The sequence below is a fragment of the Pundamilia nyererei genome, unplaced genomic scaffold, assembly GCF_000239375.1.
Source record: "Pundamilia nyererei isolate P.nyererei 1_Seehausen unplaced genomic scaffold, PunNye1.0 scaffold00066, whole genome shotgun sequence".
NCBI classification, from domain to species: Eukaryota; Metazoa; Chordata; class Actinopteri; order Cichliformes; family Cichlidae; genus Pundamilia; species Pundamilia nyererei.
In genome coordinates, this window is record NW_005187467.1 from 2,952,783 (window position 1) to 2,975,492 (window position 22,710).

Genomic DNA, 22,710 nt, shown 5'->3' on the forward strand with positions numbered 1-22,710 from the left:
GTGTGTGTGTGTGTGTACACATATTTTACAAATTAAATTAAAGGGATGGACATGGCATTTAAATGATGCTCAGTTGGTGCTAAAGGACCCAACGTATACCAAGAAATTCTTCCCCACACCGTTACACCAACAGCAGCACCCTGACCCATAGATACAAAGCAGGATCGATCCATGCTTTCATGTTGTTTACACCAAATTCTGACCCTACTACCTGAATCTCGCAGCAGAAATCGAGACTCATCAGACCAAGTAGCAACATTAACATTTTCAACTGTCCGATTTTGGATTGATCAACAAAAATTCTAGCTTTAGTTTCCTGCTCTTAGCTGACAAGAAAATCACCCAGTGTGGTCTTTTACTGCTGTAGCCCATCTGCTTCAAGGTTTGGCATGTTGCACATTCAAATAGGGTCTTCTGCATTCTTTGGTTGTAACGAATAGTTGAGCTACTGTTGCCTTCATAACAGATCGAAGCAGTCGGGAATTTGTTCTCTGACCAGTGACATCAATGAGGCATTTTTGCCCTGAGAGCTGCTGCTTACTGGACATTTTTTCTTTTTCTGGACCACTCTCTATAAACCCCAAATACTTTTGTGTGCTAAAAATCCCAGTAGATCAGCAGTTTCTGAAGTACTCAGACCAGACTATCTGACACCAACAACAATGCCACATTCAAAGTCACTTTCTTCTCCATTCTGTTGCTCAGTTTTAACCTCAGTCCAACAGGTCATCTTGACCATGTCTACGTGCCTGAATGCACTGAGCTGCTGTCATGTGATTGGCTGATTTGATATTTGTGTTAATGAGCAACCAAACAAGTGCACCTAATGAAATAGCCTATGAGTGTATGCGTTAGCTGTTACCAGAATTTGCACCTCTGTTCGGGACAATGTGGTCTATTACTCAAAGCTTAACATGGGTTCAGAGTGTTCTCCCCAGGTAGGTCTGAGCAGGTTACATGTTTAAGAAAAAACAGATAAATTTCTTTTTACAAAAATGTGCAACAAAAATACTAACGCAAGAAAACGTCAGGTCATCCCTGAAGAATAACCACAGTAAGCTCTTCTAAGCTGGCAGCTGCCATTGAAGACAGCAGCTTCAATGATCGTTCTACCATAATTATTTTAGGAATTTCCTCCTATTATTGTATGCTCGCTCAGGCAGTGCATGACCTAAATGCAGTGATATCATATCAGCTGAATTCATTTCATGGGCACCAGCTGGGATTGCTGCTGTAACAGGTTTAAATCCATGCTAAACACACAGGATGACACTTTCTGGAATAACTAAACCTCTGCTGACCCCAGCTTGCCCTCTCAGTATGAAGCTGATGTGACAGTGCTGAAATTAATAAAAGACAAAGACCATTTTTCTCCTGAGCAGGACAGGTGATTTAAACATTATAGCAAGGTCACATAGTGAGATATCTCTGTACCAAAGTGTGTGCAGCTGAGAATATTAATGAAGGGCTCCGTTTTCCATTTGTTCTGTTTGAAAGTGAAATTATACGATGTTAGGGAGAGTTAGAAACTGCACGTAGGAGCCCATAGAACTCCTCTGATCTTAGCTTATCTGACATGACAACAATAACAGCTGCATACTTCTCATTTTATGTTGCAAACATCAAATACTTCCAACCAGGCAAAATATCAAAATTTACACATTTACCGTTTTCTCAGTGTGTAACATCCTTTTTCTGTATTTCTATAAAAAGCGATCTGTCACTCTTAGCAAGTGACAGGAATGAAATGTATTTCAGAAAATATAGATGCTTTTTTTAGGCTCGCCACTGGCCTGTTCCGCAGCCAGTGATCAGTGTGGTGCTATTTTCAGCACCACTTATTCACCTCGGGCTAAAATGTAGCTCGGAGGACTAAAACACACGTACACACTTCAGTAAAGAAGCTGCTTCATTTGATCCTGTGAGTCTTTTAGAAAGGGTCAGGGTCAGGCCGAGTCAAGCACTTTGTTTTCCACTGGTCACATGACCCAGGAAGCCCACAGAGAAAAGGCCAGAATGTCAACAGACAGCACAATATCTAATTTAACACAAAAGACAGTAACAGCTGTTGACGTTGTCTTTCTGGGGGAGGTTTTTATAACATGATTTTTGTCACAGAGAAACCATCTTGATGCACCTGTAGTAGACACGGGTTGAAAAAAAGGACAGTGAAGACAAGATCTTGGCAATGTAAACAAGGGACGAGTCTCCAGTCTCAGTGATGTAGAAGGCAAGAACGGACAGATAGACAATACCAACCCTGTCATCTTCTAAAGAGCAAAGGTGATGGAGGAAGAACAGCAACTAGATTTTGACCTCTTTTGACATGAATCACCAAAGAGGAAAAAACGCAACCTACTTACTCTAAAAAGAAGCCACTTGGACAGTAAAGACGAGCATTATCACACTGTGGATCATTGTGGCTAGACAATGACTTAGCCTCTGGAGCAGTCCTTGGCAGCAGAAGTAATAGCAGATGCAAAGAGAGGAAACATCAGTCAGCTTGAGAATGTTTTCCCTTTGCTGACTCACCCACTTGTTTATTTTGGCCAGGCAGCACTCGTTTTCCCGTTTTCCCCGAAAAAGTGCTGTACTTTCTGGACTACATTTTTTTTCTCCCTTGTCCACCCTCTCTCTCCATCCTTCATAAACACAAACAGATAAACACACTGATATTTACTCATGCATTATATGTCTGCATTTGAACAGTTCCAGAGTTTGAACCGTTGTCTGTGCCTATGTCTGGTGACAGATGTGTAATGCTGTCCCATTGCTGTAGTGGGAAAATCCCCGATGCGAGGAAACTGATTTCTCCTCCTTGAATGGGTCATGTTCTTGGCCAGGAGGTCTTACACCAGGCCCCCTTGAAATGTCTGGGAGATTGCACTTCCCAGCCTAATGGAAACAAAGCACAGGGAATGGGGAGATCGCTCCTCCACCTCCATCCCTGCCCCTGAGGGCTTGTCTCAGGCATGTGCTATAAATTTCCTGACCATATATTCCCAAGCCGAGTTCATTTTTCCAGCAGAGCCACACATGTGGTGTATATCTGGGTTTAGATTATGTGGTTGAGGAAGGAGGGGCTGACTTTGGTCCCAATCCATTAAAGTGGCCACTAATTCTGTTTTCTTAAAGGGCCGTCTGTTGTAACGTAATGGTTTCTTCCTTTAGTAAGGCTTGTTCTTTTTAAAGCCATTAAATCCAAAATAGATGATCATTTACTTTTAGTCTTTCTTCAACAGATTAACTGAGATTTTTCATGTTTCTTCATATCTTGTTATTGCAGTAGAAGTTTACATAACTTGACATCCTGAATTAAACTATAAGTGAGGTAAAACTCAAAAACATATACAAATATTCCCCATGCCATGAAGCTTCTGTAGATGCGTAAGTCCACAGGGGTCAAAGTTTGTAAAAACAGGCTTGAGGAATGTAAAACTGGCATGACAAGCGTATGTGGCTATTGTTTAATTGAATGACAAAGCATGTAATGCTGTCAGGTCTGAATCTCTTAAAGCTCTGCTGCCCACAAAAATCCATGGGAAAACATTTACACAACTCTCCGGCACCTGGTTTCTATTAGAGCAATGAGTACACTTCTCTCTCAATAACTGCTTCTCAATAACAGCTGATGTAAAATGTTTATTAGCTTGTGCTCCATGGTACCTTCAAAGCAATCAGCGGCATACAGCTGACGGGATTACTTTAGAGAAATTACATCTCGGACGAGGTTCTTATTCTCATGGCATCAAACCGAACCATTTTGTCAAAGTCGCCGGCATCTCAAATGTACACACAAGCTGTCTTTTGACTTTTGTGCTGTGATGCACCCAGTCAAGCCAATAGCGACTCATCTCACATTTAAGAGATGCAATAGGTTAATCTTGTGAACAGGCATAATTTAACCCGTCAATCTTTTTTTTGTGTGAACTTAACCAAGAAAAGAAGAATGAAAGTGAAAACTAGACACAAACAAGCAAACTGAATATAGCTTGAAGAGTTTGTCAGTGGACCATGATCTGCACTTGTTGCTATCACTGGTGCATTACGGCATCAACACAAAGGCACATTTTATGCCTCTCAAACATAACTGTGACATTTCATTGAATCCCATTTGTTTTCTTCAGCAGGGCCTTAGCCCTAATGACACAAACTGAAACAGGAAGTTACTGTTTATAGCTCAGGATAAGCATTTTCCAAGAAGACAGAGTTAAAATGCTAACAGACACCAAAGGAAAAATTGACAGCTGCTTAAAATTAAAGCCACAGTAAGTGTTTGTACTCTCCCCTCCCATGACAAATGTCAAATAGGACATCAGAAGTCACTCAAAAGTCATTTGAAGTTGTTACAGTTGGCTTTCAGAGATCTGAAACTCCTCATTATGATTAGTAAACCACATTATTTCCCAACCTATGAGTTGCCACTTTGGGAATTCCTAGACCACATGCTTATAAAACAAAGTTAGGTTAACAACATCGGGGGGTGGGGGGGCAGAGCCCACTTATCTCTGTCCCTCAAACAGTTTTCATAATGAAGCACATGTGGAATCGCCAAGCCTATTGCCAAAAATTCTGCTCAACTCATCAACCATGATAAGCTGGATGTACAGTACAGGTATTGTTTTCACACTGAGAAACAAACAAGTCCTAGTGGGCCCTTGAGTTTTAAAGCCAGTGAGCCAGAGAGCAGAGAGGATGCAGGAAGTCTGCTCTGCTTCAGCCTGCTATTGCTCTTTGATTACTGAGCCAAATTGTTCAATCAGGTCTGAAACCACAAGAAAGCTGCAGTGCTACACCGCCCAAGGACAGAGCTTCTTTTAAGAGCGTGCTGTGTTTTTTTTTGTTATCTGGGTACAAGTGAAAAGGGAACGGCTATCTAAATCTCCAGCAGCATGGGTGCCTGTAGCCTTGCTTCAGTGCAAAAACACACAGTGCGTGATGTGAGATGTGCCACGCGATTGGTCAACCTGAGGATGCGGAGGCAAGGGCTCGAGGCCCAGCGGAGGAACAGACTTTTTGCCTCCCTGCAACATCTGGAATCTCTGTGGTTTATGTGGGAAATTTGGAAGGCCACTGCGAGAGCCAATGAAGTTATTGTATCTAAACTGGCCCTGAGGAAATGTTCTTGGCTTCGAAGTTGAGTGTGTGTGTGTGTTTTGCAGGAACACTGAGGTACAAAGTGGATCACCAGATTCGATGAAGCTTTATGTGAGGAAGAAGTTATTGTTTGCATTCATTTCCAGTAGATTGGTAAACATTTACACACAAAAGGAGACACGTGGACATGAGCCGGTTGTCTGTTTAGTCACCAACATCCTGGTGTGGGACCCTAAAGTGGTGTGTCTTTTCCTAGCTCATTACTTCCTCAATCTTCTTTCTGCTTTTCTTCTCAGCTGGCAGCTGAGTGGTGGACCAACCTGGTAGCTTTTGTGTTGCTTCACACACTCACTCACACACAGAGTTTCTGCCCTTGTGAAACTGGCCTGCGTCCTGACACGGCTGCCCATGTCTCCTTCGGCTTAGTTTACAAAACCCAGGCCTGAATTACCCCAACGTGCACACCAACTCAGGAAGCTGATCCCTAAAGGATTTATTGCCTGCTTTTTTCTCTAATTGGCAGCATGGGTGTAATTGGGAATGAGAACAATAAACCCGTTTCCGCTCCATGAAGGACATACACTTGGGAGATAGTGTCTGCTCAAACAGCTTTGCGAACACACACAATACACAATGACAGGATCAAACCAGATGATTTATACTGGGCAATAAATTATGCCCCACGATCTAAGAAACTGTAGAACATGATGATCTCATTCAGTGCAAGGGCCTTGGAGGCATTATTAAATGATATTATGTGCTATTGCATATATGATTGCTAAAATAATTGCAATGAAAATGTTGAAACTGCAATGAAAACTTTAAAAGATTTCAGACCTTGTTAACCACGCTGTTCTGTAATGTTTGCACAACCTTGACAAATTACTGTATATACAAAGAAAAGTCCAGAAATACTAGCAGTCCAGCCCACCTCTCCCTCTGAAACTGCCGAGCTGGCCTCTGCTCTCAGGAAACCGCAAGTCGTTTTCCATCTTTCCATGTGTGGAATTTTTCATGCATTTGTCATGCCAGCAGCACCCTTTATAGTCTGAGCTGCATCTATCTGCTTATAAATTTAGAGCATGATGTCACTGATCTGGCACCTGTCGGGAAACAGCCAGAGGGGAATAAAAATAATGGGACGATTTTGTGAACGTTAGTTTTTCTGTGGTAATAGTGGTAGTAGTAAATTAATTTAGGAAAAATTTTCTTTTTCTTTCGTCTTTATGAGACAGAATAGCTGATGTCTAAATCCTTGCGCTTCTGGCCAGCAATCACATCTTTGTCATGAAACACTGCGTGCAAATTATAGCACCTTTCCTTTAAGGACTTTGTGTGCTGACTAAAGGTGCCATACATACTTGTATGTGGCATGGTCAAAAGCCTCTCAGCTGCTGACATTGAAGTTAGATGGTTTGGACACAGGAGGGATAGTGGATATATTGGAAAAAGGATGTTGAACATGGAAAGGAAAAGAGGAAGACCACGGAGAACATTCATGGATCTAGTAAAGGACATGTGGGTTGGTGTGGGAGAACAAGATACAAGGGACTAGGTGAGTTGGAAGCAGATGATCAGCTGCCGCAGCCACTAAAGGTAACAGCTGAGAGGAGAAGAAGAACTGAATTAAGGTCTAAGTCAGTCATCACTTCTTATGAATTGGATCTCAAAGGGTTCATTCTACTGCTAACAAGAATAATAAATCATCTGGTTTGGTGTTGCTTACAGCCTATATATAATATATCGTCTCACGTAGCAATAATATCACAGAAAATCTAATAATGTGGCAGCCAAGTCAACAGTGTGTGCCCAATTTTACAGAAACATTTTGGAAAATATATTCACATTTTTTGTGTTCTCAATTTGGATTTGGAGGAACTTGATGTTCTTACATCCTAACTCTATCCAGCACCTTTGGGATGAACTTGAAGACTGGAAGCCACCCTTATCACCAGCATCAGTGGCTGACCTCACTAATCCTCTTGTGGCTGAACGAAAACAAAATCTCTGCAGTCAGGTGTAAGAATCTTGTGAAAAGCCTTGAGGAAAAAAAAATAAAAATCGCAGGCTGTTAAAAGTATTTGCCCCTTGCTGATTTTTTCTTTTTAAAATAATTTTTTTTTTGCATATTTGACACATTTACATGTTTCAGATTATCAAACAACATTTGAGTAAATATAGAACACACTTTTTGTATGATTTCATTTTTCATTTTGGAAAGCGGAGTTCAGCATCACTACCCAGACCTAGAACTGATTACTGTCAGACCTGCTGACTCAATAAACCACTTAAATAAAAGTGTATGGCAAATATAAGCAGACTAAAACACCCCAAAAAGTAAAACATTATGCCATGATCTAAAAACATTCAAGAACAGCAGAGAATCAAAATCATTGACATCCATCAGTCTGGAAAAGGTTATAAAGCCATTTCTAAGGCTCTGGGACTACAGCAAACCACGGTGAAAACTTAGAACAGTGGTGAACTTTCCCAGGAGTGTATGACCTACCAAAGTTACTCCAAGAGCTAGAGTGTTATCCAGGAGGTCATAAAAGAATCTAGAGAAACATATAAAGAACTGCATGTCTCACTTGTTTCAGTTAAGGTCAGCGTTCGTGTTTCAACAATGAGAAAAAGACTGGACAAAAATAGCCTCAATGATAGAGTTCCAAAGTGAAAATCACTGCTGACTAAAAGATTTTTCACACTTTCACACAGAGATAGGTAGTTTATTTCCTCTTAATAGATGAAATCACCATTTAAAAACTGCATTTTGTATTTACTCAGGTTATGTTTGTCTAATACTAAATTTTGACTGATGATCTGAAATATGTAAGAGTAACAAATGTGCAAAAAGAAAGAAAGAAGGAGGCAGATACATTTTCAAAGTACTGTAGCTGTATATTCATGCTTATGGGTTTTCCGAGGTTTCACAATCTCCTGTGAGTGTCTACACAATTTTGGACATATTTGTACTGGATTCTGGATGTGTTCTAACAAAGAGAAATAAAGCTACAATAACAATTCAAGGAAAATAGGAAAATGACCAGAGTTCCTTCAAAATGATCCATTCCTTGTTCTTCCCCAGGGAAAAATGCGACACTTAGCTAAGTATGGAATGAGAATGAGGTCAGACCATAACAAAGAATAACAACAGAGTTATTATTCCTTCACACAGCCTAAAACGTACATCTGATTTCAATACTAGCCCCACCAGCCCACTTTGCTTGTATATGTTCTGATTAGAACTGCGTAGGTGTCAGGCTATGTCATCTACTACTCACGTTCCCATGATGCTCTTGTGATGTGTATATTATAGTCTCTAACCAGCCTCCAGGGAGAGAAACAGAGAGAGCGACTGCAGCTGTCTGAGGTCACAGTCAGTCTCCATCAGCAGGCTGTGACCCTGGGTGACACTGGAGTTTGAGAACAGCTGAAGAATATGCAGGAGTAAAAAAACAGCAACCCTGCTTTAATGCATTACTAGTCATGGACATTATATAATACCCACTGGTGCACCATCTATAGCCGGACTGGTGATTTATAATAGCAGTGTATACATAAGGCTCAACAGAGGAGTCATTTCACAGTGAGAAGGATTCTCATGTTGGCCAGTTTCACTGTGGGAATCATGAGTAAGGCTGGTAAATGGTTCTAGCTCTACTGTGCATTTAATCCCAATCATCAGAGCCTGATTAAACTTGACTTGGTGCCAAGGGGAACTGTCCAGGGAAGTCAACATTGTCATATTAGTTTTATACTGTTAATAGCAAACTAGAGAAAACATCTGTGGTGATGTTTTACATAAATAAGTACAGGTTTTTTTCAGTTTTCACAGTCTGATCAAAAACACCTGGGCCTTGTACACAAAGCAAGCAACTAGCTCTTACTGTGGATTTTACAACCCCTCTGCAGTTCAGCCTCAGTCATCAGGATCATGAGCGAAATACTTCATAGGAAATAAGATGTAACTATAATATGTGAGCAGAACAAATTAGTTAAAGTAAAAATTAATTTAAAATAGAATCTTACTGTATATACAATGTGATGTTGGATGGTACTGTATAGTATCCACAGTAAGCTTTGTGCATGCAAGCACTTAAGCATAACAGATTAAATTGACCATCTATGCATGCCATTATTAGTTAAATTAAGCATTCAGTGTGACACACTGGTGCAGGGTGTAGCACTGTGGTTTTTTCAGTCTGCTCCTGTTTCTTCTCACACAAAAGTAAGGCATGCATGTTCAGTTAATTTTGGTGATTCTCAGTTGTTCATAAGATATCTGCTTTCTCTTTGTGTTAGCCCCGCAATGGGCCAGTGTCAGCTGGGATAGGCTTCAATTCTCCTGCAATCCTAACTAAATGAGTGGTTATTGAAAAACGGTTGAAGGATAGATTTTGGTCATTTCCTCAATGTAGAAATTATTGTCCCCTCTGTTAGATCAATAAAATCTGCTGTAAAATGTGCTGTTATTCAGCGTGCAAAAATATTTCTAAATTCAAGTTTCACTGCTTATATTTACAGTCATATGAAAACTTTTTTCAAAGGACACTATGCAGTTCTGTGGAAGTGAAGTACAATTTCTCGTAGAGAAATTTTGCCACTCTTCTTTACATTGCATCAGTTCACCGAGGTTTGCATGTATTCATTTATGCACCACAGTAATCAATCAGGCCGAGGTCTGAACTGGGGTATTGCAACACCTTGATTCTTTTGTTTTTTAGCTGTTCTGTTGTAGATTTGCTGCTGTGCTTGGGGTCATTGTCCTGTTGCATGACCGAGTTTTGGCCAAGGTTTAGCTGTCAGACAAATGGCCTCACATCTGACTAGAATACTGTGGCGACAGAGGACTTCATAGTTGATTAAATGACTGCAATGTGCCAAGGTCCTGTGGCTGCAAAACAAGCCCAAGTGCCTAATAGTTGGTATGAGACATTTGTGCATATATGCTAAGTTTGTTTTTTGCCAAATGTGGAGCTGTGTATTTCACCTCCACTTTGGGTTATGTTTCTTCAAAGGACATTGGTCAAGAAATGGTTTGTTCAGACACAACTTTGCAAACCTAAGCCCTCTGCAATCTTTCTCCTGAACAACTTACTTGTTCAATCATTTTCTAATTGCGCTGTCATGAAATTTAACATTTAACATTCTAAGTGAGGCCTGTAGAAGCTGAGACGCAGCTCTTAAGTTTTTTTTCTGTAATTTCTTTGAGCATTGCACAGTCTGACCTTGGGGTGAATTTGAAGGGACGCCCACTTCTGGTAAGATTGAGGTATTATGTTAAAACAACACATAAACGCTCCAAAGCAGCAGACTGCCTAAGCTTCTGCTTTTATAGAGATGGACACACCTGCTGATCATTAATCAATCAAGTGCACGGGATTAGCAGCACACTGGTGCAACTTATCCTTTTAATTCCGAAGGAATCAGTAAGGGTGTACTTAGTTGTGAAAACTCTCTTTTCCCCCTTTGTTTCCCCTTTGTTTTTCTTATAATCAGCAGCAAGAGATTTCCACACCGAAAGCAGATTAGCATATGTATTCAGAGACAGGATCTGTGTAAAGAGAGTATTAGAGGGAAGCCTCAGCCTGACAGTTCTGGGCCACAGAGTGCTTTTTAAGCCACATTTGTGTGATTTTCTCTCAGGCTGGTGCTTGGGTAATACGATGTTGATCATAAAGCAAAAGACCATTTACTTACGCAAGTTTAAAGTCACAGAGTTCGACATAGCTGTGTCTTGGAGCCATTTCTGTGTCTAAACTTCACTGAAACTTGAAAAATGTAAGAAAATATACTTTTGCTGGACACAAAATCCAAAGCGCATCTATTAATAAACCTAAATTTCTTCCTACGATTAAATAAATCTTTCAGTGAAGACAGTAAAGGCAGTTTCACTACTCTACTTATTTGTATTGTATCTGTATCTCTGGCAGAGACCTGGCCGAATATGCAGCTTTCAGCATTAGTGTCACTGTGGATTCATTAAATCTATGATTAATATCAGTCAGGCAGTGGGGTTGAACATAGTTGCCTCCTCTCACCAAAGGAAGCCATTCATTTCCACACTGCAATCAAAGACATGGGAGGGACTGGATTTCCATACAAATGACTGTATGTGACAGGGATTAAGGTACTTTTTGCTCATCATCTATGCAAGGTTTAAAAAACTTTCTATAAATGTTGAGCAATATCTTCAGAAATTAAACATTTCAAAATCAGTTTTAAGCTTTTTCCCCATCTTCTCTGAGTGTTTCCATATGTGGCTTGAATGAAGCTCTAGGCTTTTCTTTTTTCTTTTGAATCAGGAAACAACAAAACCAAAAGTCAAGAAGGTTAAAAGGTTGACTGTTTTCCAGAAATGACTCACAACATGATCTTAAATAAACAACAAGAAGTAGGAAGAACTATTTCAAAGATCTCTGCTCTCTGCTCGTTCTATTATAAGTTACAAACATGAAGTTCAATGTTCAAAAGAATTCAACACCATTAAAAGCTGTGCTGCTCTGACCGACCACCATGCTAACAAAAGATTTTTTTTCCACACTTTGTTAATAAAAATCAGGTGTGGTGGCAATTAAAAAAAAGAATAAAGATTAAATAAATACTAAATAATATTTATTTAATAAATATGACAATAACATAATTTACAGAAACCCACCATGCATTAATCATTGTAAAAGAACTTTTGGGCATCCTTGCATACAAGTCATGTGAATGTGTAATAAGCCTGCAGGACATTTCTAGCACATTAAAAGCAACAACAAAAACAAAGCCTCTTCTGGTCAATGTCAATGTAATGAGGTGGACGGTGATGTTATAGTCTACACCGAGGACCATCTGGCTGTCTCATATTCATGTCTTTAAAGAGGTTCCTGCAGCCCAGCTGCAAAATACAACCAGGAAAACTCACACCTAATGAGAAAAGACCATCTTTTACAGGATCATTCTCCGTGTCACTGGTTCATGTCTAAACCATTTGTAGATTCTATGTGCTTTTTGACCTAATAAAGTAGATAGGGATATTGTGTCTAATCTAGCTTATTCCAATCAAACTATCCAAACTAAATAAAAAAAAATTCCCATCAGAAATCATTTGATGGGAATCTTTTATCTGGGTTGACAGATCTGTTGATGTTTTTCACTGTGCTCGCACACTCAGGTTTCCAAGAATCAGTCACAGGACATATCTCATTCACACGACCAGACCGCACATTAGTTAACTGCTTCATAAAAGTGACATGGAATTTTTCCAGACCGTAATGTCCACTTGTGCGGTGCAATCATGTACAGCTGAGGTCATGTGAGAGTGCAACCTGAGACTAAAATGGCATCTACCCAAATCCTGCAGCTGCCCCACAAGGCCTACATCACACCAAGCCAAATATTTCCTCACAGCAAAACAGAAACAATTTTAACCACCATGTGACCAATATATAAAAGGCCTTTAAAACAAGACTCTGTGCATTTGGACATTCTCAAGACACGGTTGGGAGGGAGCTGCCACCTGTGGCCATCAGTCTTATTGTCTGGTGCCTGAAGAATGCCACCATGTGAGCCAGCGTGCAATCCAGCCTCAGAGTGCACAGAGGGTTGTTTTTTTAAAATTACATACAGCAGCGGTCCTCAATCCCCGGGCCACAGACTGTGAGTCGTTTGGTACTGGGCCGCGAGAGTTGAAACTCAGGTGTGAAATTTAGGGTTTTTAGGGTTTTTATCGTTATTTATTTTAAATCGTTTTTATCGTTAACTCTGTTTCCCTGGGTCTTTTTCCTTGTGTTATGAATAAATCTTCTTTTTTTGTACCGATACAGGTTTTGCTGTATTTATCCGCAACACCTTAAAGGCCGGTCCGAGAAAATATTGTCGGACACAAACCGCTCTGTGGTGCAAAAAAGGTTGGGGACCGCTGTCATACAGGACCGTACTTCACTGATGTTAAACTGGCTGTGGACTAAGACCAAAGACTCCTTAAACAATGACACTTTATGATCCAGTTATAAAGTTTCAAGGCATCAAAATTTAAAATTTCAGGGTCTTATGCTTTCAAACTCCCAAAAGAAATTCTACAAGGTGACAGCGTCTAATCCTTTTCTTACATAATAGTACTATTATGTAATAGTAGTTTTACTGTACAGTGAACATTAATTGATTTACAGATCTCCTTCCCCTCCAACAAAAAAAATCATGGTGCATTATATTTGCTGAGATATTTGAAAAATTGCATTAGAAATTACTAATCAAAAAAATGTTACTCTGTTTATGCTCACTCTTCTGTAGCTACCTAGATGCTAAAGTACCGTGAGCGCAACTTTACATGAATATGAAGGGAAAAGGATATGTTAAAGATGTAAGGACCATAATTGTATTAATCAACAAATACCTCCATGCAATCACTGGAAGTAATAGTAATATGCATTAACCTACTTATCAGATTTAATTCCTTATTAAGTGAAGGTGCCAGTCCACTTTAACACTTGATTATAGCTATACAAAAAAAACGACCCTTAGCTTTAGTGTAATATTAACTAATACTGATTTTTTTTTAAAAGTGAAAGCAATACTTATTGATATGCAATTACCCCCCACTGCTTTCTGGTATACTCAGAAAGCATTTTCTCTATCAGCTTTATCTGGTCACATGCTCTCCCAGCATGCACTGCATAGACAGGCATTTTGTTGGGCAGCCACTAATAAAAAACAGAATTATTGTCTTACCTGCACCTGATGCATCGGTCACCTTACTGAACATCTGCAGGAAAAAACATTCAAATACTGGTCACTGTAGCAGAAACTGTATATATAACATGGTTTCTTTTTTAATGGCACTTTTCAAAAAAGAAGATAATAAATAATAATAATAATAATAATAAATAATAATAATAATAATAATAATAATAATAATAATAATAATAATAATAATAATAAATTAATAGTCACTAAGGCTTTACTTGAATGCAGCTTCACTTTGGCAGCCATACATATGCACCAGTTCACATTTTTTTGCCATGAAAACTATTCAGATACAAGCTCCTAGTTCAATGATTTTCTTTAAAATGTACTTATCATTATCTAATTATAATTATATAATCCCCTTTTAAAGAGAGTCTTATCAGCTTGCTTTCCCCAATAAGACCAAAAAAAAAACTATCAAAGATCATTTTACAGAATCATTTCTTTGGAATGCTGTTAGCGCTGGAAAATAGACCTGTGTGGAAATGGTCTTGATGCATTCTCAATCATCAGTAAATCTGAAAAAGTTGATTCTGTTCATCTGGACGTAGCGTTTTGTGGGAGAAACGTTTCGTCACTCATCCAAGTGACTTCTTCAGTCTCAGCTGACTTCAGGTTTCCCCAAATCTTATAAACAGTGGAAATGAAGTGCTGATACATGAACTTGTCACTGTAAAATTACGCTGGTCAGCATATTCTTTATAACCTTTTAGTTTAATGGTTATTAATATAATTCTGCTACTGCCAATAGTGGCCAAGGAACTGAAAATCTTTTCCTGACTGGACATGATCTGCTCTCCTGCCCATCTCTCTTTTCCATTTCCCCTCTGTGGCTCACTGGTTTGATTTATCCACTTGTTTGCCTGCCCTGATTCCACGTTCATTGTGGAATAGGCAAAAATGCAGCATATAGTCCCAAGATGTCTTTTTTCTAAAACTACAGAGCCTCCATCACGACTGTTAACATACAATTAGCCCACAGGGCACTGTTTAGATTTTCTATTAACATACTAGCAAAAATTTCATTACTACAAACAGTATAAACCCTCACATTTTTACCTCTAGGCTGGATGAGCAACCTAGTAAAAGTCGTGTCCATGTTGCTGTCTTCTCTAGATAGTCATTGACACTATTAGGGAATATAGCAAATAAGCACAAAGGACAGCAGGCAGTCGAAAGGAGATTAAGGGAATAATTCCCAACAAGTGTCTGGCAGGTGGAGGGGGAATTCTCCAGGGTTAGCAGGCTCAACCACTCAGTTACCTCCAGGCACAAAAATCCAACTCTCTTTGAGAACCAAATTCAAAAACAAGTCATAAATGTATGACTCATACCCTTATGTGTGTATTTTTATCTCTGTTTAAACATAGACGAGTTGAGTGGAGCCTCTTCAAACCATGAGGTATAGCCACTGATGGATCCCTCATTATTGACTGTGAGATTTGGCACAGCCTGGCAGAATTTCCTCACGTATCTAAACACTGAAAAGAGTGTTTAGATACTCTTAATGTACAGACATGAAGAAAGTCCTTATCTCTGTGCTTGACTCTGTGCTGTAAATAAATTTTCTGTAAATGCAGCCCTGGTAAGTTAGTCTCAATAGACCTGCTTTAGACCTAGTTTCAGAAATAAACTCAGGAAAATGAACACTCCAAAAACCAGATGCTGAGCCCCAGAGGAGATGTACAGTGGGGCAAAAAAGTATTTAGTCAGCCACCGATTGTGCAAGTTCCCCCACTTAAAATGATGACAGAGGTCAGTAATTTGCACCAGAGGTACACTTCAACTGTGAGAGACAGAATGTGAAAAAAAAATCCATGAATCCACATGGTAGGATTTGTAAAGAATTTATTCGTAAATCAGGGTGGAAAATAAGTATTTGGTCAATAACAAAAATACAACTCAATACTTTGTAACATAACCTTTGTTGGCAATAACAGAGGTCAAACGTTTACTATAGGTCTTTACCAGGTTTGCACACACAGTAGCTGGTATTTTGGCCCATTCCTCCATGCAGATCTTCTCGAGAGCAGTGATGTTTTGGGGCTGTCGCCGAGCAACACGGACTTTCAACTCCCGCCACAGATTTTCTATGGGGTTGAGGTCTGGAGACTGGCTAGGCCACTCCAGGACTTTCAAATGCTTCTTACGGAGCCACTCCTTTGTTGCCTGGGCGGTGTGTTTTGGATCATTGTCATGTTGGAAGACCCAGCCTCGTTTCATCTTCAAAGTTCTCACTGATGGAAGGAGGTTTTGGCTCAAAATCTCACAATACATGGCCCCATTCATTCTGTCCTTAACACGGATCAGTCGTCCTGTCCCCTTGGCAGAAAAACAGCCCCACAGCATGATGTTTCCACCCCCATGCTTCACAGTAGGTATGGTGTTCTTGGGATGCAACTCAGTATTCTTCTTCCTCCAAACACGACGAGTTGAGTTTATACCAAAAAGTTCTACTTTGGTTTCATCTGACCACATGACATTCTCCCAATCCTCTGCTGTATCATCCATGTGCTCTCTGGCAAACTTCAGACGGGCCTGGACATGCACTGGCTTCAGCAGCGGAACACATCTGGCACTGCGGGATTTGATTCCCTGCCGTTGTAGTGTGTTACTGATGGTGACCTTTGTTACTTTGGTCCCAGCTCTCTGCAGGTCATTCACCAGGTCCCCCCGTGTGGTTCTGGGATCTTTGCTCACCGTTCTCATGATCATTTTGACCCCACGGGATGAGATCTTGCGTGGAGCCCCAGATCGAGGGAGATTATCAGTGGTCTTGTATGTCTTCCATTTTCTGATGATTGCTCCCACAGTTGATTTTTTCACACCAAGCTGCTTGCCTATTGTAGATTCACTCTTCCCAGTCTGGTGCAGGTCTACAATACTTTTCCTGGTGTCCTTCGAAAGCTCTTTGGTCTTGGCCATGGCGGAGTTTGGAGTCTGACTGTTTGAGGCTGTGGACAGGTGTCTTTTATACAGATGATGAGTTCAAACAGGTGCCATTCATACAGGTAACGAGTGGGGGACAGAAAAGCTTCTTACAGAAGACGTTACAGGTCTGTGAGAGCCAGAGATTTTCCTTGTTTGAGGTGACCAAATACTTATTTTCCACCCTAATTTATGAATAAATTCTTTACAAATCCTACCATGTGAATTCATGGATTTTTTTTTCACATTCTGTCTCTCACAGTTGAAGTGTACCTCTGGTGCAAATTACTGACCTCTGTCATCATTTTAAGTGGGGGAACTTGCACAATCGGTGGCTGACTAAATACTTTTTTGCCCCACTGTACCAATTTGAAGAGGTTTCAAAGACATGAACACATCAATCATTCTCTTTGTCTCAAAAGCCCCTGAAAAGTATTTCATCCTGACTTATCCTGAGATCTGACCCACTTGAAGCACACATCGCCTGATTCAGGCCAATCACAGACACATGTCAAAGGTTACAGGTCAGAAAATGTGACATCCTAAAAAGAAGCGAAGCACAGAGTACCTTTTCATGGCTGTTGTCAGAGGAAAAACTTCCCTTTGCTTGCATCAACAAGAATGTTTATACGGATGGACAAGTCTGTGTAAGTGAATGACAGCTGCTGTCTCACCACACATGACAAGTCAACAAGGCCGAACAGTCAGTCTGAATGAGAGACCAGCATGCTCTACGTATACCCGTCTTTGTCAACGGCAATTAATGGAGGAAACCTCAACCCAAATACGTCTCTATTCACCAATCACAGAACACTGAAAAAAAGCTGGTCTCAAAAGCAGGGTGAAGCTAACCAGTACAAACATGAATAGAGTTGTTATTTTTCAGGCTTCATAGTCACATATACTCATCATGAACTAAATGTCATGGTGATTTGGGGCTTTTAAGGATTTCTTTGAACAGCGCAACACATTAAAAAAGAAAAAGGAGTAGCACTCTAATGCTAAACTAGTGTGCAATGCTACCTCTCATACACTCAAACTGTGTTGTCTAGAGTGGCTCTATTATTTTACTCTGTATTATGTGTTTACCCTCTTCCCATCTTTGCTACCATAAGACTTCTCCATGTTTGTGACTGGTCAGATGCTGCTAACACCACCGCTTTCATGTGAACGTGCGTGTTGCTAGATTGAGAAACTCTGGGTAGATTTATCGAGTTGATTACCACCTACATTGCCGACGTCAGGGTAGATGAAGCCAGATCACAGTAAGATATTCTGGGTATCTTGAACTTGCTTCATAGATGCAGGAGCTAAACACCATGTGACACAAGAGAGTGCTGCTGCAGTATGATTCAAATGAACTTTCAGTTCAAGTCCAGTTAATGCTAGAAGCACTGAAATCGAACTGTTTGCAGAAAAAAAGATACGTCTCTTTGTGCCTTTTGTAAAATCAGGTCTGTTTAGCTATTCATAATGGATTTTTTATGACAACTTTGAAAACCTTAAAACGTATTTTCCTCATTGGAACCACACGCAAGGAATATTTTTCTATAAAATCGCATAATATTTTGCTGTAGACATTGTGTAAAGAATTCTGTGTGCATCTTCCTCTACCAAGGCATTATCTTAATCAACATCCAAGACATTCCTACTCAGATAAGGTCTAGCCTGAGGAAGCTATGAACTGCATTCCAGTTTTTAGAGATGTTACAGATGTAAGGGAGTGTATCATCCTGGTGCAAAAAACCTTTGCCACATGGTTCATAAAACATCTGTAAATGAAGCTGCAATTACCAGTTCCAGCCGTGTGTTTTGTCTCACACATTCAGCTTGTATATTCTTTGACTCCAAGTCTGTGACTGAGACTTCATTTCAACTCCCAGCTGTCAGAAGTTTCATATGGACCCCAGAGCTTAACATGTCCATGCTGCATGTCATTTCATTTCACCTATATCTGTAAACTTTGCATGGTCACTTAGTTATATTGTTTGGCATTTGCAGATATATGTTCATTTGCTTGTTTGTGGAGGGATAGTGCTATAGTTACTGATATGGTATTTTGTGACCATGGGACAGATCTCTTGAACAGCCTAAAACATTTCATAACTGAAGAATAACATGAACTCATTATCCAACAAAATTACTCCATCTATAAAATATGTGAACATACACAGCTGCTCTGACACCAAGTTTTAACTCATGCTGTCATCATTTCCAAGAGGTACTCACGGGTTTCACAGAACATACAGGTGTCACCTATTCTGAGAATGTTCCAGAGACCAAAATGATTCATTTTGTTTAACTACAACAAAATCCAGTCTGTGGTTTCGTGTTGCAGCTAAACAAAATGAAACCTTTTCAGACTAACATCAAATATTATAATGTGGATGAACATGTCACAAAATGATACTAAAAACATGTATTAGAGGGATTTTATATTCTAGAAATCTTTCAGTTTCAGTTATTTGTTCAATTATTTCTTCACGGCAGCGAAACAGTCACATTCTTTGCCATAAGAAGTGAGTTGTGCCTCTCTAAGGATGTTTGACTGACCTGATTTCAAATCCAAACCCTAAATATTTACAGATGTGTAGACAGATGGAAATGTTGTGTAGATTGGGAATGAAAAAGATCAAAATCCCAATGATGGCTTTATCTTTAAAATAGTTACACATTTAAAATGTTTACTTTTGGGATTTTGTTTTGTCTACACACTTTGATATTAACAGTGCAGAGACAGGTAAAAGGTTGTCGCTTGAAGTTGCTGAATTTCAAGCCACTTCATGCTTGAAATTCTTCACCCTTGTTTATAGTCACATCGATTACTTCCCTGCAGGTTTAGTAAAGGCCACTTTGCAACAGTATTTATTTCTCCTATGCCATTCACTTTTTAAGGTCTCTTTGATTGCCACATCAAAATCATTGGCTACCATATGGGATGGTAATTTGGCCCGAGGTTTTGTACTATTGTATTATTGTATTATTGTAGGGTCTTTACCTTACAAAATAAAGCACCTTGAAAAAACTGTTGTTTCTGATTTGGTGTTATATAAACAAAATTGAACTGAAATTGATTTAAATAAAAACAGGGTTTAACAGAATGTAGGAAAAACTGCTGACTCGCTAATGTCTCTTGGTGTAAACTGAAATCTAGCTCATAACATTTGCTATTAACAAATCTGTCTTTGTACCATCCATCCATTCGCTTCCGCTTATCCTTCGCTTCCACGACAGTGCTAACCACCGTGCCACTGTGGTTTATTTAAATCGCTGATTGTTAACAACTAGTGAGGTCACAGTCACCATTACTTATGACTTTTGACTACTTGAATGTTTGAGATATTACATTCACCAGAATGAGATTCAAGGACAAGCAGACAACCTAAAAAGCTATCGACTTGGATCATCTGTCATAAAGCAGCAGAAAAGCTAAACGTAAATTTACATCATTTGTCATTGGATTATTTATAGATCATTATAATTTAGAAGGAAGAAGAAAGAAAATAATTCTTAGCTACTTTAAATTAACAGGCAGTCCATTGAGTAATGCCCATTGGCAGTCACCCAAATATGCTGTAATAAAAATCCAGAAACTTAAATCTTAGGCTGGATCTACCAAATCAATTGAGAACAACAGCAGAGTTTGCATATCCTGTACCTCACACTATAAGCTCTTATTGGCTTAGAGAAACTGACTGATCCCTGCAGGAAGCTGAGGTTCTTAGAAAAACTTACCGTCTTCTTGGTTCTTGCTCTGGTTCCCATTGAGGAGCTGCGAGGTGTAGAAAACCAGTCTCTGTTCTGACATTCTTCTCTTTCTGGTCTATGGAGAACTTGGTCGTTCAGGGTTCGTTTTAACGTGGGCTTTGGAAGCGCACCACCCCACTGCAACAACATCACAACAGCAAACTGTCAACAACACTGTTTGGTCAAACAGAAAAGGACAGGATGGGCTCAACAGTGGCCAGGGGAAAAGAAAACAAGAGGCTGAGGTCGGCGTGTGGGGAAGTGAAATCTCCACTCTCAAATCAGCTTGACAGAAGCACACAAAGGAGCCTGTATGTGTGCATCTTCCTTTGAGAAGACAGAGAGTATGACCTTGTCAAATGTCCCAGTAAAGATGTCTTGTCTTCTTGCCCAGTTGCCTGTCATTAGTTAAAGCAAGTAATAGTGAATGCCTGGGATGGTTATGCAGATGCCTGTGAGGCATGTAAGCCTCTTTCAGCCATTCCTAATGGACCAAATCATACAAACTCCCTTCCAACACAACAGCTCTTCTGTGCAGTACATACATATGGAGCCCAAAAGAGCACTTTTGTTCATGAATGCAAACTCTTGTGAGATATTCCATGAAACACGCCACCATGAGAAGGGCCCTTTTTAGAAAACAGTGGTATGGTCGCAGTTGTAATGGCAAAAGTACAATAGCAGTCTGTTCCTGCTGCACCACTCTGACCAGGCTAAAGCACTGTAGATTCCAGTATCACATCTAAGCGCCGCAGACCTACATGATTACACAGACTAAGAGGCACACAGATACTTCTAGACAGCGTGACAAAGCCCATAGTGTCACAGACTTTATTACCATATCTCACAAACCTTGCAGCACACTATACCTCCCTCCACATACTGGGTTTATGGGTTATTCCTGCCTTATTTGAGAGCTTGTCTATATCCTCACCTAATGTGCAGCTCTTTAAATATATGGACCAGGACATAAAAAAATTGAACACCTGTTACTTACAGGTCCAAATAATCCACTGGGATTTTCTCAGAGAGCAAACTAAATTGATTTAGGAAAGTTTAAAAAGTGTGACCAAGTATGCGGCATGCGCTTCCCAGGAATGCAGACATACCAAACCAAAGTGGCTGTAACACTTCACATATCATAAGGTACTGAAAGTGGAAGTGCTGCACCCCGCATGCTGCTTTATAACACATTCAGTGACACGTACTATTAATTCTGCACGAGTATCAAAATACAAAACTCATTGCTAATTATAGCTATGATATCAAGCTGTGTGAACAGACACCAACCTGTTTCTTGCGGGTGGTGCAGGGCGTGTCTGAGGGGGACGAGCTTGCACTCAGAGCCTCCTCTATGTCCAGATTAAGCTGGTCTAGTTTCTTCATTAGCTGATTTATTGACTCCGACCAGGGTGACTGGACCTGTGGAGACTCCTGTGAGTAATCAAGCACTCAGGTAAGAGTCAACAAGCAAACAATGCCATTATATAGTATTCAGCCAAAAATTGAGTCAATACAGGGACACTTTTTAGTACTGTCTAAATAAAACTATCAAGCGGTGTTTTATTCTGCAATAAATTGGGCATTTTAAATTGTCACCTTTACTATCTTAATTATTGCTGATGTATTATAATAGACTTTTCACAGTTTTCAGAAAACATCTGTATCTTATTTTTTGCAAGTTTTAACTGTCAAATAAATCGCATAGACTAATCACATCATCAAAATCAAAAGTCGTCATCAAAACTGCAATGGAAGTAATCCAAATGAGGGTGACTGGTTAGTCAAATTTGACACATGCAAGCTTCCAGGTAACATCTGTCAATTTACCACATCCCCATAGGCTCAAAAAGTTACAGACAAACCCCCCAAAATGTTCTTGTAAATTGCAGATGCAGAGATCAGAGGTCTGCCTTGCTGCCATGCATGCATGAAATGTGATATCCTCAGGGTGAAAGAGCAGACGAGGAGGTTCCAGACATGTGTGCCATACAGAGCATGATGGAATACCCCGCACTGGCTTTCACCACTCCCCAGACACATAGTGCGTATATAAATAGACCATCTTTACGCAGACAGGAGCTGTGTCGGTGCTTCTGGAGGTCCATCCTCATTAATCAGCTGGATACACTTCAGTCACCAAAGCATAAATTATCATTGCTGTTCTGTAATCTGAGTAGAATGTCAGCCTGACCGAAAGGACAG

The 22,710-nt window shown here is 39.9% G+C and overlaps 1 protein-coding gene across 1 annotated transcript in view; it reads right to left on the bottom strand.

Annotated features, from left to right (window-relative positions):
• stard13b (StAR related lipid transfer domain containing 13b) overlaps nucleotides 1-22,710 on the bottom strand; it is a 73,622-nt gene that overhangs the window by 31,563 nt on the left and 19,349 nt on the right. Inside the window, exons 4-6 of the mRNA XM_013911570.1 lie at nucleotides 21,796-21,939; nucleotides 20,494-20,643; nucleotides 13,816-13,849 (exon numbers count right to left, since the gene is read on the bottom strand). Of these exons, the coding sequence (XP_013767024.1) occupies nucleotides 13,816-13,849; nucleotides 20,494-20,643; nucleotides 21,796-21,939 (328 nt within the window). The remainder of the gene's footprint in view (nucleotides 1-13,815; nucleotides 13,850-20,493; nucleotides 20,644-21,795; nucleotides 21,940-22,710) is intronic.